At 55.8% G+C, this 18,415-nt stretch overlaps 2 protein-coding genes across 2 annotated transcripts; both read right to left on the bottom strand.

The window, feature by feature from the left end:
• Window positions 1-3,587: 3,587 nt before the first annotated feature.
• On the bottom strand, window positions 3,588-5,995 carry PDXP (pyridoxal phosphatase). The gene is made up of 2 exons (XM_066320145.1): window positions 5,400-5,995; window positions 3,588-5,154 (listed from the first exon to the last, which is right to left on the bottom strand). Exons 1-2 carry the CDS (start codon window positions 5,974-5,976, stop codon window positions 4,829-4,831), a joined length of 903 nt encoding a protein of 300 aa, XP_066176242.1. The 5' UTR covers window positions 5,977-5,995; the 3' UTR covers window positions 3,588-4,828.
• An 866-nt stretch (window positions 5,996-6,861) lies between these two features.
• SH3BP1 (SH3 domain binding protein 1) lies at window positions 6,862-18,293 on the bottom strand. The gene is made up of 18 exons (XM_066320146.1): window positions 16,615-18,293; window positions 14,791-14,833; window positions 13,188-13,292; window positions 12,742-12,818; window positions 12,357-12,468; window positions 12,183-12,259; window positions 11,674-11,809; window positions 11,017-11,085; window positions 10,534-10,624; window positions 10,101-10,243; window positions 9,902-10,013; window positions 9,725-9,806; window positions 9,354-9,434; window positions 9,130-9,246; window positions 8,596-8,687; window positions 8,297-8,420; window positions 8,016-8,131; window positions 6,862-7,605 (listed from the first exon to the last, which is right to left on the bottom strand). The coding sequence occupies exons 1-18, from the start codon at window positions 16,674-16,676 to the stop codon at window positions 7,274-7,276; spliced, it is 1,971 nt and encodes a 656-aa protein (XP_066176243.1). The 5' UTR covers window positions 16,677-18,293; the 3' UTR covers window positions 6,862-7,273.
• Window positions 18,294-18,415: the final 122 nt, after the last annotated feature.

Consider the following 18,415-nt stretch of genomic DNA (forward strand, 5'->3'; position numbering starts at 1 on the left):
CCTTGAGTAGATGAGGAGAGGGAAGCTACGCTGCAGAGGAGGGACTTCTACACACAGTGCTGCTGGAGGAAAAGTAAATGCTGGTTGGTTCACTTGGGCAGGCAGTAACAGGCTGCTGCTCCTCACCTTCTCTTTCTCCTCCCTGCTTCACCTGCTGCAGGACAGGGTGGCACCAGAGCTGCCTGCCTTGGCAGAGGAGGACTCTCACATCAGGTTGGGCAAGTATTGAGTGAGCTCCTAGGATCATGATCCTTTCTTGGCTCTGGAGGCACTTTCCCATGCAAGAAAACCTCCTCTGTCCTGTCAGTCTCAACACCTTTCAAATTCTCCCCCTTCTATTACCATGTCATGTGGCTGAACATTACCAACTTCCCGACCAGGATGATCTCTTGTTCCTCATGTTAAAGGCATCTACTCACTGATTAATTTGTTGTCTTCCTGAAGTGTCAGTCATTTGATGAACTTGACAATCTTCCATGATTAAATGGCTGGTTTGGCTGATGAGAGGAAAGCAGTGGACATACACCCTGACTTCAGTAAGGCCTTTGCCATTGCCTCCCACAAAATTCCCCTAGAGAAGACAATGGAAGTGTGGGCTGGCTGAAGTAACAGTGAAGTGCACAGGAAATTGTGTGAACAGCTGGCTCCAAGGAATGCTGATCAGTGGCATAAGGTCTAACTGGAGGCTTGTAACTAGAGGTCTAGAGGGCTCCCAGGGGTCTGTACTGGATATTCTGTTTAGCATCTTTATTGATGAACTGTAGGATGAGGCATCAATAGAGTGTACCCTCAGCAAGTTTGCTGGTGACCCAAAACTGGGAGGGAGCAGCTGATGCACCAGATGGTTGTGGTCCCATCCAGCATGACCTTGATAGGCTGGGAAAATGGGCTGGCAGGAACCTCAAAAAAATTCACTGAGGAGAAGTGCAAAGTCTTTCACCTGGGAAACAATAACCCCAGGGGCCAGTAAATATTGAGGAGCACCCAGCTGGAAAGCAGCGTGACAGCAAAGGACCTGGGGTCAAGTGCTGGGTCCACTTCTGGGCTCCCTAGTACAAGAGAGTCAGAGACATACTGGAGAGGGTAGAGAGAAGGGGCACAAAGATGACTAAGGGACTGACTGAAGCCTTGCCCAGAGCAGGCAATGCTCAGCAGGTTGCTGCTGACATCATCCAGTCAGCAGTTGCCACAGTAACGGCACTAATAAATGAAGGATAGGAGTTTTCTGGTGTAATGGCACGACTGCCACCTGTCTGGGTGTTGCCTCTGTTGCACGGCAGGAAAGGCCAATGCAGTTTTCTGAGGATGAGAAAATAAATGCCTTTTCCTACACTGCACCAAGCGGGGCTTCCCATCTGCTCCACCCTCCTGTGTGCTGCCACAGCTCTACGCTTCACAGCCCTGTCCTCCCTGGCAACTGCACTCCTTCCCTAAACACTCAACCCAAGAAAAAAAGCTGCGTTAGACAAGAAGAAATCAGCTGACTTAGGCAAGAACCATTGCTTTTTTCGGTTTCAACAGCAGATGTTATTTGCAGCCCTACTCTAGCTATCCCAGAGGGAACCAAAACCTGAAGCCCACGAAGATCACAGACGCCCTGTTGTGAGCAGCTGAATGGATGTCTGACAGGCCTGGATAGGGAGCTCGTCACTCCCAGGGGTGCTCTCAGTCTAGTTTCCTAGCAAGATCTGCTCACACACACATTCATTACATGCAGGAACGACAGTAGCAGGGGGAAGCCACACAAACCCAAAGCCTGGCAGACCTGAGGGACCCCTACGGTGCTGCTCCATCCCTGTTCAGAGCAGAAACTGCTGCATTGATGTTTACAGGACAGAAGTCGCCCCTGCCTAATGTCCTCACCTACATGATGAACCAAGGGAAGGACAGATAAGCCCTTCTGCTCCACGTCCACCTCTGCTTCACAGCAAAGCCCTCATGGAGAGACACACCAGATGAAAAGAAGATACATGGTCACAAGAGACAGGGATCAGCCGTCACTTCTGCTGAGCTCTGTTGTCAGCAACAGTCCCATGAAAAAAACCTACTCTGCAGGCTCACCATTTGGAATCCAAAGGACAAACTCCAAAGTATCTTTGGGGAGGGCCCAAACACAGGCTGGAACACTCTGACCAGCTACTGGATTTCGTGTTTCATTTCCAGCGTGCTAGTCTGGGAGACTACAGCCTCCAGCATCCCATCTGCTGTCTAGAACTGGAAAAAACAGAGCAGACAAGCATTCACCCTCAAAGCACCCTAGAAAAAAAAAAAAAAAAAAGGGACATGTCCTGGGGATGTTCTCACTGTGCACAGTCTCTTCTGTACACCCACATATAACACACTCAGCCTGGGAAATTTGCAGCCATACTGAGCGTTTCCAGCTGTGGCCCCAAAGTCACAACAGTGCTTCAAATTTCAGCCTGATACAAGAACTGAGAGCTCTGAAGAAGAAACCAGGGTCTAGTTATCTCTAGATTGGTAATCCAAGTTAGCACACACACCAGGTCTCAATCTTGCTCTACTTAATGATGCAAGTGTTGGTCAAGTACTCATTAAGGGAATACCAGTCCTCTGGTGGCCTAATTGGACACAGGACAAACAAAAAGAGAGAAATGGGCATATACAAAGGAGACTGATTAAGATGACAGGCAATCTTCAGAAGGCTCTTTGGATCTTCTTTTATTTTGGAAGGCTGTTTCCTAGGCTGTTCTGGACAGAAAAAAAAAAACAAAGAAGGAAAAGGCGCTCAGCACCTGAAACTGTCCTAGGGACAGCAAGTTGCATCCAATTCTCCCATGTGAGCTGACACCACACTACCTTACACAGAGCATAGTTGTGGAACTTTAAATGCTGATCTCTCAAGCAGGAGATGTGATGCTTGGTTGCCATCAACAGCAGTTAAAGGGGTCTGACAGAAAAAGGGGAGGATTGGCTCCTGTATGACAAACGGAGGCAAAGTACGTTTGAGTCACTTCCAACTTTTCTTACCCAATCCGTTTTCTCCCTCTGGGCTGGGACTACAGATAAACCCAGGACATGGCAAGCTATAGTCCAGTCAAGGAAACCCCAGGGATACGGTGACAGCTATCTCCCTGTCACCTAAAGCACAGCAGAGTCAAGAAGGGTCACAGCAAAACCTTACCTGGGCAGTTCTCAGCCCCTTGCAAGCTCTGTGCACGTAACAGAGATGGCATCTCACCCCTAGCCCAGCAGGGCCACACACACACTGGGGTCCACCTGGCTAGCAGAGGGCAGCCTTCAGGTGCAGCACAAGAGGTCAGCGTTCCCCAGCAATGAATCCCTGACGCCGTGAAACGCAAGGGTTGCACTGCTCAAGTGTTCCCATCGACCCCGTGCCCTGTGCCACAGCCCCACCAGCCACCTCCACTCCGGTTCTGAGGCACCAGTGATCCAGCAAAGGGCAGCTCAAAGACACTCTCCACCAGCCTACACACCAGTCTTGTCTACCCAGCAGCACCCCCCTGAGCGAGGAAAGGTCCTGCCATGTGAGGGCTCAAAGACAACTAGGGCAGTTTCATCTCGATGGGACCATGAGTGGAAAAAAAAAAAAAAAAAAAAAGAGGTAATTTCCAGCCTATGCTCACACTTTATTATATACAGAGACACAGTGAGTATAAGAACATCGACATGGGACTTGGACAGTAAGGGATGCCCAAAGGCACTGCCTTCTGTCCCCTTGGTGCAACCAGTCAGCATAATTTATACAAATAATACAATATCTGAACAATAAATAAGTTTGATAAATTAGAAATAAATAAACAAATGAATGAAGTAGAAAGACAAAGCAGCAAGGAATGATTTTGAGGACCGTGACACATTCACAGCAGTGACAACACCATCACTATCTCACCTGCATACCAGCAGCTGGAGCACAGACCCCCATCAGCACTTTTCTCTCACTGTACTATGACAAAATCCAACTGAGAAGGGGCAACCAGGGAGAGTCATACAGTTCACTAGTGCTGGGTTGTCATGGTCTAGGAAGAGGCTTGTCCTTCACAAGCCCCTTCAGAAAGGGTGCTTGAAAACAAGGTACAACTGCAGACCCACAGTGTGCAGTCACGGCTTGTCTGTTTGGCACAGGAAAAAACACTCAAAGAGTCTCTTCTGTCCTTCAGATAGACACTGGCACAGTAATCAACTGGGTCGGGGCAGGGGGCTAGTGAGGGAAACATCTCTAAGGAATGTTTATTCTCTAAGGAATAAGCGAGAGAAGAGATGAGGCAATGATCTCGTTCACTTGTGGGAGGCAGAGATGCTCTCTCTCATTCATGATTCCAGAGCCTTGGCACTGACAGACACCAGGTGGGTGACAGTGCCTCCCTGGCAAGGAGGGGGGTTGCCACAGGACTGCAGGGATGCAGCTCGGAAGTCAAGAGCTACAAGCCAAAGGACGACAGTAAAAGGCTGCCACTGGTTATCCAAGGGAAAAATAATACTTAAACAGCCAGTCCCAAACGCCTGCAGGGGGAAAGGCCATACGGACACTGATTTCATGCCCCCTCACCCTTCCTCCAGCGGCTTTGAGGCCTCCAGCTCTCTCCCAAAGATGCTGGCAGCTGGCAATGAGGGAGACAAGGACTCTGTCCCATCGTGGATAGCTCTCAGCAGAAAGGAGACAACTTGAAACCTGTCCCCTCCTGCCAATCCCCTTCCCATTTTGCCCCCAAAGAAGGACGTTGGCACGTGAAGAAACGAGGAATTGAGGGAATAGGGCAGTGAGAGAGAAATGGGAACAGACGGAGATCTGGGATGGGGAACTGACCTCTCTCCCTCACACGCACGTGAGTAACGCGTAACTCACGGGTTACTCATCCAGGCCCGGTATCAAGTCTGCAATACTGTCCACATAGTAATTGGGCACCAGATCCTTGGCGGCAGCGCTGTCGCTGGCCATGTAGGCCTGCGCCTCCTCCAGGCGGGAAACACCCGTCAGGGTGAGGATGGTGGCAAGGCCGCAGTTCTTGCCGAAGAGGATGTCTGTCTCCAGACGGTCTCCCACCATGAGGGTGCGGGATGGGTCGACACCGAACCGCTCCACGATGCAATCAAACATGTACGTGTTGGGCTTCCCCACCACCAGCGCCTTGCGGCCCGAAGCCGTTTCCACAGCGGCGGTGAGGCTGCCAGTCCCTGCAGGGAGGGAAGGAGGAGGAACAGAAGTAGCCGCGGGAAGCTCGGCACCGCGGGTCGGGCAAGCGGGGAGCCGGCAGCGCTGCTTCCGGAGCCGGCGGGGACGTGCCGGCGCATCCCTGCTCGTCCTGCCGCGGCTCAGGGAACCGCCTCTCCCGCACCTGGGACGGCGAAGCCCCACCCGAGGCCACCCCCGCCACCAGCCCCTTCCCCCCGGGGCGGCGCAGGACGGGCCGCGGGCTCACCGGGGGTGCGCTGGCCGTCGCTGAGCGGGTGCCAGGGGTCGGGGTCGGTGGCCACCAGCAGGCACTGCGGGTCGCGCAGGTAGCCGCAGGCCTGCGCCAGCTTGGCGAAGGTGAATTGGTCGTCGTAGCCCACCAGGACGGCGCGCACCGGCTCGCCGGCCGCCGGCTCGCCCTCGCCCGCCAGGCGCAGCCCGGCGTCGCGCACCTCGCCGCGCAGCCCCTCGCCGCCCAGCACGAAGACGCGGCCGGCGCCGCTCCCGTTCCCGCCGCCGCCGAGAAGGCGCTGGCGGAGGAAGAGCGCGGAGCAGAGCGCGGAGCTGAAGACGTGCTCGGCGCGCACGCCGCGGAAGCCGAGCCGGCTGAAGCGTCGCTCCAGCTCGGCCACCGAGCGGCGGCTGTTATTGCTGACGAAAAGGGCGGCCTTGCCGCTGCGCCGCAGCCGCTCCAGCAGCTCGGGGGCGCCGGGCACGGCGCGCTCGCCCGCCCACAGGACGCCGTCGCAGTCGAAGAGCAGCCCCTGCGCCGGGCCCAGCACCTCCCGCAGCCCCGCGCCGCTCAGCCGCCGGCAGCTCGCCATGCTGCTGCCGCCGTCGCTGCCGCCGCCGCAGCCCGCCCCGCCCCACTGCGCAGCCAATCACCGCCCCCCTCCGCGCCCCGCCCCGCCGCGCAGCCAATCGCCGCCTCCCAGCTCCGCGCCGCCACCCAATGGGAGGCCCTAGCGGCTCCCAGGGGCGGGGCCGGGCGGAGGGCCGGCCCCCACAGTCGGGGCGGCGCGGAGGGGGCGGGGTCAGGCCCGGACGCGCCGGCCATTGGCTGGGAGCGCCGCGCCCGCGGAGCGCCCCCCGCCGTGCCCGCACAGCGCCCCCTGCCGGCCGGGGGGGCCGCCTGCAGCGCGGCCGCCATTAGCGCTGTGGGCGTCGGCCGCCTTGTCTCCCCGCCGCCGGCCCCGGGCTGCAGCCCCAGCATTTCACACTGCCAGGTGTGCCCCGCTCATACCAGCCTGCCACTTTGACACCAGCTTTGCAAATACTGGCAAAATATCACAGAACCGGTTAGGCTGGAAAAGCTTTCTAACATCGTCAAGTCCAGCCTCAGAGCGACATGGTGCCACCGTGTCAACTAGAACGTGGCAGTAAGTGCCACATCTTTCCTTAAACAACTCCAGGGACTGACTCCATGACCTCGCTGAGCAGCATTCCAATGTCGAATCACTTTCTGTGAAAAAACTCCTCCTGCTGTCCCACCTAAATCTCCCCTTGTCCAGCTTGTGACCTATGTCCTCTTGTTGCTTGGGAGAAGAGGTCGATCTCCACCTGGCTACGGCTGCCTTTCAGGGAATTGTAGGGAGCGATCAGGTCACTCCTCAGCCTCCTTTTCTACAGGCCAAACAGCCCCAGCTCCCTCAGCCACTCCTAAGAGAACATGCACTCCAAATATATCTGTATCTCTCTCTCTCTCTCTATATATATATATATATCTGTATTTATGTATATCCATCTGTGTGTTCCTGGGGCAATGCATTTTAAGGGAGAACGGGGCAGCTGAGCATCTGCAAATGGCGCCATGGGGCCAAGCAGCTTGTACTGGCCTGAAAGCTGCAGGCAGTGTCTGGGCCTGCAGTGGGAGATGTGGGCAGGGATCTGGGCCCTCACTGGTGGCTGGGCTCTGGCACGGACATGGTAGTTTGGGGAGACAGGAGAGTGAGAGAAGGCAGGCAAAGCATGCCTGGTGGCGTGAACCGAGGGAACAAGGTGGGGGACCAAGAGATGCTGTCCCTCAGGCCACCCCGGCATTTCCACAGCATCTGCTGTGTCCCAGAGAGGTGCCAGATCCCATGGCCTCCAGCTGTGATTTCCCCATGCCCCTCACCCTGTTCAGTTCTCTGTGGGGTGTCCTTCTGGGGCCGAGGTGGCCAGGGGGCTTCCTCCTGCAGGCAGTGGCTGTCCCTCCTCCGTGGCTGCCAGCACACAGTCCACGGCAGCCCCTGTGTCAGCCTCAGCAGCGGAAGGCTTGGGGGACGGTGGGGCATCTCGGCTGTGGCGGGGTGCTGGCTGCGGAGGCAGCGGTGGTGGCATGGAGGGGGCTCGGCTGGGCACTGTCCGTCGTGGTAGGGCTTTGGGGCTGCCTGTCTGGGCAGGAGCCGTGCTCCAGGGCTGCGTCACCGGAGGTGGTGGCATCGTGGGTCGGGCTGGAGCTGGGCGTTTGCCTGAAAAAAGAGATGAGGTGAGCTGGGGTCCTCTCTACGAGGATCTCTCTAAAGGGCAGAGGGGGCTGCAGACAGGTGGTCAGACAAATAGCCCCTTGCCCAGCTTCTGTCCTGAAGACACAAGCACACACCAACTTTTCTGGGAGCTTTTCCCTCTTCACAAAGGGCCACGAGCTTTGACACCTCTTTACCGGAGTTGTTCAACTCAACACTGGAGGACATACTGTGTCCATCCCATGATCCCATCTTGGCTGTATCCTGGCCATGCTGCCCCGGCCAGAGGCCTTCCCCCTCATTTGGTGACAAGGACATCCCCAGTGCCGCTTGTGCGGGGAATAGCAGGATGATGACTAAACCACAGGAGGTGGCGCTGGGGGATGTAATTTCCCAAGCATCTGGGGCACCCTAACCTTTGCGGGTGGTGTTGTCAGTCGTCATCGGAGCTGGTGGCCCTGCAGCTTCAGGAGATGGCCTGGGCAGTCCTGGGGATGCCTGCTGGGACCTGCCCTCAGGGTCCCTGGAGGTGCTGTGCAGAGAACGGGGCAAATCAGGCTTTGGTTGGGCATGGTGATCCTGGCTGCGAGGCACCTTGCAGCCACCTGTGAGGGTACTGCCCTGATGTGGGGCAGGAGGGAGGGAGGACATGGGGAGAGTTGGGACAGCCAGAGCCTCTAGCTCCCGTCGGACTTACGCCTCTCCATCCAAAAGGGTGCTGGCTGGAGGGGTCGTAGGAGTTGGCTCTTCCACTGAGGCAGCTTTGCAAAGTCCACTGTTTGTGGATGGCATGAACATGCCCGAAACATTGAAATCTACCTCTGGGTGAAGAGAAAGGAGGAGATCCGGTGAGAAAGCCACCCAGAGCAATGACCCCACAGCAGGGAACCAGAGCAGCCTCCCACTTCTCTCCTCCTGGAGATGGAGAAATGTTCCTTTCCCTTCCTCTCCCTGTCATTCTCTGCTGTGGCCCACCAAGTGATGCCCTGGCCCTACCTCCGGGGAAGAGAGCGTCCACGTTCTGGATGAGGGCTTCCACCACAGCCTGGACGGAGGAGACTGAGGCCAAGTCCAGTTGCATGGGGTCTCTGACAGACAGGGGTGGGAAAGGCATCAGAGAAAGGGTTTGGGGGCATTACCCTAAATGGGTTTTTGTGTTCATTCCACAGGGGTCAGAGTCTACAGGGAAGGCAGCCCAGCCAACAGCCATGGCAGCATGGGTGAGGGGCCTTTTTCCCTGTCCTGGGAACCCTGGTTTGGTGTTGGAGGCCGGTGGTGTTGAAAGCCACCCGTGTCACAAGTGCTTTAGCCCGTTCTCTTAAGTGGGTCTTAGCACGTTCCTCTACTACTTAGCAGAGTGGCGAAGAGGACATGTGCTTTGTGAGGGGACATGCAGCCTGGGGACCATGGGAACAAGGGACAGGGCTTGAGGATGGAAGAGGTGAAAGTGCTTTGGACCAGTCTTTGACTTCTGGTCACCCCAGCTGGGGCTAAGGGAGCTGCCTCCCACCCCTTCAAACCAGATCTTACCCTGTGCTCTGCTGTGACCACAGCAGGTTTGGGCCCAGCACAATGGCAATGTTGCTGGGGGTCATTTTATTCACCTCCTGGTGCTCAGCCAGCTTGGCTAGAAACTTGATCAGATACCTGTGGGGTGAAAGGAGGGCAAGGGCTTAGTAGGGACGGACTTGAGGAGGGAATGGCTACCTCTGGTGATTGCTTGGGGCTGAAGAAGCCCTGTTCTGACAGAGCACCTCAGATTGTTGTAGCTGTCCCGGGGCAGGCGGCTGCAGGTGTCTCGCAGGCTCTGTAGGCGGCTATCCATGTCCTTTAAGCTGCAAGAGAGAAGGAGGAGCAGAGAGCTCAGCCTGTTCCCTGTGGCAGAGAGGGACACAGTGAACAAGGAGGAAGGCCAGTGTTGTCTGCTCCGTGCAGGCCATAGCCCTGGAGATGGAGATGTCCTGCTTCACTGGGCCGTGGAGGCAGGCATCCACAGAGGCACCGTGTTCGTGTCTCCTCAAATGAGACAGAGCACCCCTGCTCCAAGTGCCAGGAAGGATGGAGGGGGTTGACTGGGGGCTTTTTGAGACCTGCCAGGGATTTCCACCCCAGTGCCTGGACCCACCTGGCCACTTTGACCCATTCGTCATAGAGTTCAAAGGTCATCAAGGGCTGGGGCAGCTCCCGCAGGTAGGACTTCAGTGCACCTGGGAGGAGAGGGGGAGCAGTGGAGCTGATGGCAGCTGAGGGATGGCAGGGACTGCTCAAGCGTGTCCCCCCACCCTGCCTTGCTGGCACTCACCAGCCACAGCGTGGGGGTCTGAATAAAACTCCTCCAGGGCATTGGAGCCACTGGCTAAGCTGCTCTTCAGCTTCCTCAGCACTGAGGCACCCGCTGCGAGCCGGAAGAGTCCCTGGGGATGGGATGAAGAGGAAAAGGACGCATTTTGAGTTTGGGAGGAGTGCATCTAGTGGGGAGAAAGGCAATGGGAGAATGCTACCTCCTCCTTCATGCCGGAAGCCAGCAGCATCATGACGCAGGCTTCAATGGGAAGCGCAATCTCCCGGCCCAAGCTCTTGAGGTGTGTCTCTAGGGACACACCATAGTATCCTGTCACCAGGGTGTCTGTTGTGAAGGAAGGCTCTGGAAGAGGAAGGAAAATGTCAAGTGGGATGGTGGACACTGGGACCATCCAGCATTTGGCCATGGCAACATCCTGCTCTAAGCCAGACTTGGCTGGCTAGAGGCAGAGGCAGGAGAGGCAGCATCCCCAGTCCATGTCAAGCTGCAGTCTCCAGCCTACCAGCCCAATGTGGTAGGCTGCAGCAGGTGTTGGGAGGGAAAACAAGCCTTTTGGAGCTTTGCTGGCGACACTTGTATCCCCTGGGCTCAGCTGCAGCCCGTGCCGGGCTGAATGGAGAGCCAGAGGGTACCTGTTGGTCTGTGGCTTTCCCTCAGCTCTGCTAGAGCTGAGTCCAGAGATTCCAGTGACTGCCGGTGGTACTGGGCTTGGATTTCCAATAGCTGCCAGACAGGGGACAGGCAAACAGCGTTCAGTTGGCACCAGCCCCTCTTGGAGAGGTACCCATTCCCAGGACATTGCACCCACATGAAGACAGGGCAAAGAGGGAGCAGCAAGGGGAGCCCACCAGGGGTCCATGGGACTGTATCTTTAGTAAGGAGGAGAGGGCAAATTGAAGAGGGATATGATCAGGACAAGCTGCTTGTTTGCACTTGGTGCTGGTGGTGGCATTAACCTGCAGTGCCTGGAGCAAGGCCAGCTATAGGCATCTGCTGATGCCTTGATCTGTCCCCTGCCCTGCTTGGGGGCACTTGGTGTGTACGGGGGCAAGGCGGGGGAAGACATGTTGCAGTCAATGTTCATACCCTGGGGAGAAGTGAGACACAGGACTTACTTTGGTGAAGTAGCTGGCGTAGATGTCCTCCTTGGTGGAGAAGTGGTAGAGGTCAGCCATGTACTCATCCTGGGAAGGGAGGCACAAAGAAGAGCAATCTTCCATCCCCTCCCTGCACCCAAGGAAGAGGACTGTGAATGGTCTAGACAGGGTCTCTGGGTGCAGTGGGGCTTTTTCCTTGCTTCCATTAGTTGTGTTTGGGAAGTGGCAGCAACCTGCCCCATGATCAAGGTCCTGGCACAAGCAGCTCAGGGTCAAGAGGTCTCTGCACCTTCAGCTCCAGTGAGCTCATGAGCTCTGCCACATGAGGTGCTGGGCTTTTCAAAGAAATAGGGCAGAAGTGGAGAAAGTTGATGTGAAACTTCCGTGCCACCCATGACAGATCCTAGCTCAGCTGGTTTCCAGCCTGAGGGGACCCCATACGCTCCCTGATTTAGCCCCTGGAGCCTCCTCTCTGCAGCAGCTTGAGCTTTGAATTCCTTTACTCTTTTTATTCCCTGGGCTTGGGCCATCTTCCTATTTCTGCTTTCAGAGGGTAGGACATGCTGGCTGGCTGCAATCCATCTTGGCATGGGGTCACCTTGGACAAGACTGGTGGAGGGGAGCAGGTCTGCAGCCTGGAGCTGATCCATAAGGGAGACCAAGTGACCGTCTCACCTTGCACTGCTCCACCTTCCTCTTCACCTCCTCCTCTTCTTCCTTCAAGATCTCCAGTTTGTTGGCAGCAGAAGATGCCCCTGGGCCAGCACCAGTTCCAGTGCTGTTACTGGAACTCTTGGCAGCTTGGTTCAGCCTTTGGGGTGGGAAAGAAGAGGCACATTTATGGTCTCAGTGCCAGGAATGCTGGGTAAAACAGGTGTGCAGACTTCCAGAGAAATCTGGTGTGGCAAGGGCTACCGCTGGCAAGAGTTGGAACAAGGTGATCTCGGTGTACCAAGCAGCACTGGGGCTCTACAGCCTTCAGCAGCAGAGCTGCCCTTCTCTCTGGTGCTATGGGATCAGCATCCGAGCCCAGAACAAGATGAACCTACAGAGGGGAGCTAGCTGGGTGCTCCTGAAGAGCTCTTGGAAATTGACCCCCCCAGGGCAATTTTCCTTCTCCCCTAATCTGTCTAGGGGCTGTGCTCTGTGTGCCCTGGCCCCCAGGGCTGCAGTGTGCCCCATACCGGCTCTTGATTGTGTTCCAGTCAGAAATCAACTTCTGGAGGGTCTTCTTGCGCTTCAGGATGGTGGGGAGCTCCTCCTGGGGGACAGAGGGCCAAATTGAGTGGGGGAGGCCTGGGGACACAAGAAGGAGTGGTGAGATAGGAGAGTGGAGCCAGTGTGGCAGCCAGGACTACCTCACTGAGCTTGTTGAGTGGCTGCAGGACGTAGTGCTCCAGGGCAATCTCAAACTCAGCCACGATTTTGGCCAGCGAGCTCTGTATGCAGCAACCCATCTCCAGGACTTTCCTGCGTGGGACAGAGATGAAATGACTGTGGGCTGGAGCCGTGCCCCTGTCCGACCCAACATCCCCACTGTACCTGTACCCACGTGGGACCCTGAGCCAGCCCCTGCCCTGCTCTGCAGTGGGAGGCTGAAGATGCTGGCTGTCCCTTCTCCCAGTGCAACAGCAGTGTTTGCTCTGGGGACATGGTCTGAGCCACAGCAGCCCGTGAGCCACGACAGTGTCACTACCAGCATCTTTTGGGGTCACCCTGGCACTTTCTCCCAGCAGTACTTACCCCAGGCTGGACTCTGTGTCCAGTTCCTTGAAGCTCTCAGCCATTGCCGTGGACAGAGCCATCAAGGGCAGCTTCTTCTGCACAGAGCCAAGGATTTGGGAGAGAAGTGGTGACACCACTGTGCCTGGCCATACTGTGGTGCTCCTCACCACAGGGCACAATGGCTGCCAGGGTTCACGGGGATTTGGGAAGGAACATAGACAGCAAGGGCTTTGGAGGGTTATTCAATGCAGAGACACTGTGGCTCTTTCAGGAGTGTCCCAGGTTAGTGCTGGTTGAGAGGGTTGCCCTGCTCTGCTCATCCCAGGCACACGTTGGGACCTGGGCTTGGCATAGCTTTGGGCCACTCTTTAGCAAAGCTGGCAAAGCAGGGGCCTGGCATCCCCATTGTTGGCAAGGAACAGAGCTGGGGTGAGCACAGGCTGCGGTGTGAAGATTTTCCTCACCACTCGCTTGTCCATCTCGGAGCCACATTGTCCCTGCAGGCAGGCTTGGAGCCTCTTGGACACACTGTGAGCTGCTCGCTTGGCTGGCTCAATCCTCTGCTCAATCTGGGGGCAGAAAAGTGGGACTGAGGAACCGATTTTGTCAACCACGAGCACCTTGAGGCCATTTCCCCACTACCCAGCTCTGGGTGACAATGGCCTGCTGTGTTGGTTTTGCATGGGCTGTGTTTTGGTAGCAGGGGTGGCCATGGAGATGGCTTCTGTGAGAAGCTGCCAGAAGCTTCCATCATGTCTGGCAGAGCCAATCCCTGATGGCTCCGAAGATGGACATGCTGCTGGCCAAGCCTGGGCCAGTTAGAGATAGTGGTAATGGCTCAGTGAAAACATGCTTAAGAAGAAAAAACAAAGTGGGGACACAGTTTTTTTTTCTAGCCAGAGAAGAGAAGGAGGTGAGAACATATGAGGGAAAACAACATGGAGACACCAAGGTCAGTGGAGAAGGAAGGAGAGGAGCTGTTCCAGGCAGCAGAGCCAAGATTCCTCTGCAGGCCATGGTGATGACCATGGTGAAGTGGCTGTTCCCCTGCAGCCCATGGGGATCCACAGGGGATGCAGAGATCCACCCACAGCCCCTGGGGATCCACGGGATGGATGCAGAGATCCACCCACAGCCCGTGGCAGAGGTGCCCATTCTGGAGCGGGTGGATGCCTGGAGGAGGCTGTGATCCAGTGGGAGACTCGATGGAGAGAGGGGGCCCTTGCTTCCAGGCTGGAGCAGCCTGACCTTGAAGGACTGCACCCCGTGGAAACGTGACCCATGCTGCAGCAGTTTTGGAAGGACTGTTGCCTGTGGGAGGGACTCACGTCGCAGCAGTTTTGGGAGAACTGCTGCTCATGAGATTTGGAGCCATGCTGGAGAAGTTCACAGAAAACTGTCTCGCATGGGAGGGACCGTGCAGTGCAACAGAGCAGTGGAAGGACTCTCCCTAAGCAGCAGAAGAAGATCTTGGGTGATGAACTGACCAAAACCCCCCGTGCCCTGTCCCCTGCGTTGTTGGTGGGAGGGAGGGAAGGGCTGGGGTAAGAAAAGGTGGGTTTAAGGGCTTATTTTACTTCTCATTATCCTCCTCTGATTTTGCTAGTAATAAATTCACTTTGTACCTCTAAGTTGAGCCTGTTTTGCCCTTGGAGTATTTTTCCTGGTCCTTATCTCAGCTCATGAAGCTGTCACTATATTTTTCTCTCCTCTGCCCAGCTGTGGCAGGGCAGGGTGAGTGAGCAAGTTTCGTGGGTGCCTGGTGTTTGGCCAGTGTCAAACCATGACACTTGCCCAGCATCCTGCCACAGCCCAGAACATCTGATCCAGTGAAAAGGACGCACAACTCCTGGTCAGGATTCATCCCTTTGTGAGCAGCCGGGAAAGCCCTTCCTGGTAGCAGGAGCCTGCCAATCCCTTAACACTATGGTCCTGAAATCACCCTCTGGCATATCCCAGCCCCATGATTTGGATGTGCTGGCAGGACAAATGGCAGGCAGGAGTGGGGCGGGTTCCCACACCCAGGCACAAGCAGACACACGCCTGCCAGCCCAGCCCATGCCTCACCTGCAGTAAATCTTCTGACAGGAGCTCAGTTGCTTCTTGGGCTCTGCAGAGGAAGGAGAAGGAATCATCAGCAAATGGGGATGACCTCCACTCAGCTTCCTTGGGAAGGCAGGTCCTTATGCATCCTACCCTCCTCTCTTTGAGCTCCTGGGAGCAGGAGATACAGGCTATAGCCTGGACCATCAGGTACAAGGCTATGAGTAGAACAAGCCTGGGAGCATGAGAACAGCAGGAGCAGGGCAAGGGAGCCAACTTTGCTGGCTGGTGGACACCTCATCAGACAGGGTTTCCAGTTCAGTGCACCTCAGTCAAAAAGTCCAGATGTGAGCTGTGTTTTTGGAGTCAGAATGCTTAGCGGGGCCACCACAGGAGCAGGGTGTTTACTGCCCCTGACTGCCTGTCTCTCCCCAGAAGATGAATCCAGGGCAGTGATGTTGCAGTCTGCCACAAGTCTTTGCAGGCCGGGGTAGTCAGTAGCAGTGGGGCCACTGGTTCGGGAGCAAGGCTATCCTTGTGGTCAAACACGGGTCCAAGACCAACACCAGCCCCTCCAGGAATGCCTACACAAACCCAGCTTTCTGTGGTTCTGCTCAAAACCAAATTCAAAACCCACCACGACCATGATCCTAAAACCTCCCCGATGCCTCCCATAGAGGAAGTCTTGCTTCACAGGCTGCTACCATTGCAATGTCCCAGGAACCCCATTTGATTTCCATCTGCCGCTGCTTTTTCCCCAGTTCACGTTTCTCTCTTTACACTGCCTGTCAAAGCCAATGTGGGATGAGGATGTGGAACTACAGGAAACGTGGGTGGTTTGGTTGAAGGCAAGCAAGATCACATGAGGTCGTGCTCCACAGAGGAAAGGCTCTACAGCAGGTGAAGAGTTTGCTCAAGAGTTTGTGAAGAGGACTTCACAAGCTGCTTGAGACTTGCCTGCCTGGGATTAAGCAAAAGGGAGGTGCATCTGTCATGGAGATGAGAAATCTTGAGGGAAGAGTCATCATGCTCCCTTCTGGGGAATGCAAGGAGAGCAAGAGGCCACCAGTATATAGGAGTTGCTTCCCTGTAGTTAATTTGCTGGGCTGGCTGAAGAACCTCAGTGGTTAAGGGGACATGCTTGGTCCCACTCAGCCACAGTGCTGGGAACTTGCAAAGGTGGCAGTGGGAAAGGGAGTGAGGTGGCTGGGCAGGGAGGGCCCAGCCCTGTTATTTCAATCCTGGAGTTTGCAAGGGGAGAGCTTTGGAAAGCCAAGGAGAAAAAGCAGGAAAGGACAGAGGTAGGACAGGAACAGAGGGTTTTGTGTGAAACGGTATGTCTGTCCTCCATGGGTCCATCCAAGGACCCCTGGTCGCCTCCTCAAGGGGCATTCTGGGCTGTTTACGCTGGCTAGAGCTATGCAGAGCGTTTAGTTCCTGTGGGGCACCCCAGACTCAGCAGGGAGGCGAGGGCAGGTCCCAGCCTGATCACCCTCCTGGTCATTGCACAGCCAGGGGCATGTGGCTGCAAGGTCCCTCCCCATTGCCCTGCTGCCCCCACATCCTGGCGAAGCCAAGCTTGGGAAAGCCCTGTTTCCTGGTGAATGCAGTACCTGTGGGACCTGGGAGAGGTAGCTGGGCTTGAGGATCATTTACTGCTGAGCAGCACCAATGCAGCCTTCCCAAAGCCCCTAAGCTTATGCTGAAGATGATCTAACCCCTCCAGTTTTTCTCCTCCTTTCCCCTTTTCCCAGGCCACCAGCACTGGGAGGTCGGTCCAGCCCCAGCACAAGCCCTCCAGGACCCCCATCCCGCTCCCTCTGGTACAGGTAGTGGAGAAGTCCTTACCTAATGGTGGTGTTGGGATGAGACAGCTGCTGGCGCATTCGATTAAACTGCCTTTTCATCATCTTGAGAGTCAGGAGACCACAAAAGCTGCTCTGCCTGGCTGTACCCGCTCAGCTCCCCTCGGTAATGCTTGGCATTGGGTGCCTGCAGCCCCTCTTCTCCCCGGAGCCACTTTGCTTTTCTCGGAGGACCTCTCCGACCTTACTCCTCTTCCTCCTTCCCTCGTTCCCTCTTTTTCAGTTTCCCCAGCTGGTCCCCTCCCTAGTCCCTCCCTGGGGATGCCCTGCCTGCTTTTTTTCCCCTCCCTTGAGCTCCCTTCTTTCTCTCCCTTTCCTTTTCTGAGCTTCCCTCCTCCTCTGTTCGCCCCTCCGCCGCAGATCAGGTAAGAACAGTTCAGACAGAGCTCCTGCTCCGTTCTGTGTTCCTGTCACCACCCCACGAGTAAAAATAACTTCAGCTCAGCCTTAAAAGGGAAATTTTATTACAGCATACACGTAACAAGGCAGGACAAGCACACGCCGCTGCCGAGCCCGAGTGAAGGGCCCACGCTCTTTCTTGCTCTGTGTCTCAGCTGGCGTGGTTCCCCTTCCTTGCCGTGCCCACCACCAGCTGGGTCGTGCCGGGGCCAGCTGCTGGGCACTTCATACAGAACACCTGATGTACACCCTGCCCTACCTGGGCACCCAACTCTGCCAACACTCCTCAGGCACCTTTACGTGCTCACGGGTGCAGCTCCAACCTCTTCCCCTGCGACATACCCTCTTGTGACAGAAGCAGCAAAGCCACCCCTGCACCATCCCCACCGCGCACCCCTCACCCTGTTTCCCCCCTCTGCCGTCGCTGAGGCTCTCCGGAACCACCAGAAAGCTGCAGCAAACGGCTGCTGCCTTGTGCATTGGAGAGGTCCCTGCCCCCCGCTAGCAGAGTTCCTCCGAGCAGGGGCAGCAGCAGCACCCGCAGTTGCACGGGGACCGCAAACTCCCGGTTCCCAGGCTCGGCTCTTGCCTGCTCTCTGCAGAGCTGCACCAGAGCTCTGCTTTTTTTTTTTTTTTTTTTTTTTTTTTTTTTTTTTGTTTTTTTTTTTGTTTTTTTTGTTTTGTTTTGTTTTGTTTTGTCTGAAAACATCCACTTTACACCATCACGACTTTCAGTCCTGACTCCGTGAGATGTAAATTTCACCTTATTTCTGGCTACTTACAGATAAGACTTTCCACCTGCACTGAGAGCGGAGGTTGCTGTTGGCTGGGTTACATGGCTGGCAAAGGAAGCAGCAAACCGAGCCAAAACGAGAAGCGGTCAGCTTGTGGGCAGAAGAGGCAAGCATCAAAGGAAAACGAGGCAGAAGGGCCACTCCATCAGTACCCTGAAGCCAGATGAGCAAAAATTTGAGGGCTGCTAGGCTGTGCTTCTTGGCAAGGGCCAAGTCGCCAGTTAGCAAAGCGGTGCTGGCAGCTGTTTTCAAGTGGTTATGAGGGTGGCAGAGCACCATTCTTTCCCTGCCCAAAACACCAGGCTGTTCTAAACCTGTGGCAGAGCACATCTGATCCCCCACCATCGAGCCCTGGGGGTGCTCCTAACAGGCAGTTGCTTCAAGCATCTCTTGCAAAGATGCAGCAAAGCCCACCCAGATCCTCACTGGCTGCATCAGCTGGTGGCCAGGCCATTCCTTATCTGCAGCAGCAGTTTATCCTTGCCAGGGATCCCCTATGTACCCTTAAAATAAAACTGCCTCATGGAGCTGCTTCCAAGTGCGGCTACCAGCAGTAGAGAAGCTGCAGTCATGTGGGGCATGGGAGCGAGC

This window comes from Sylvia atricapilla, chromosome 5 (assembly GCF_009819655.1).
Source record: "Sylvia atricapilla isolate bSylAtr1 chromosome 5, bSylAtr1.pri, whole genome shotgun sequence".
Lineage (NCBI taxonomy): Eukaryota > Metazoa > Chordata > Aves > Passeriformes > Sylviidae > Sylvia > Sylvia atricapilla.

What these genes read in the sequence shown, in the direction of transcription:
- PDXP (XM_066320145.1), bottom strand. Translation starts at nt 5,976, where the DNA reads ATGGCGAGCTGCCGGCGGCTGAGCGGCGCGGGGCTGCGGGAGGTGCTG. An exon ending in CGACGGCCAGCGCACCCCCG is followed by an intron (nt 5,155 to 5,399) that starts GTGAGCCCGCGG and finishes CCCTCCCTGCAG; the next exon opens with GGACTGGCAGCCTCACCGCC.
- SH3BP1 (XM_066320146.1), bottom strand. Translation starts at nt 16,676, where the DNA reads ATGATGAAAAGGCAGTTTAATCGAATGCGCCAGCAGCTGTCTCATCCC. An exon ending in CATCCCAACACCACCATTAG is followed by an intron (nt 14,834 to 16,614) that starts GTAAGGACTTCT and finishes CTTCCTCTGCAG; the next exon opens with AGCCCAAGAAGCAACTGAGC. An exon ending in ACGCCAGCTACTTCACCAAA is followed by an intron (nt 10,625 to 11,016) that starts GTAAGTCCTGTG and finishes CCTGTCTGGCAG; the next exon opens with CTATTGGAAATCCAAGCCCA.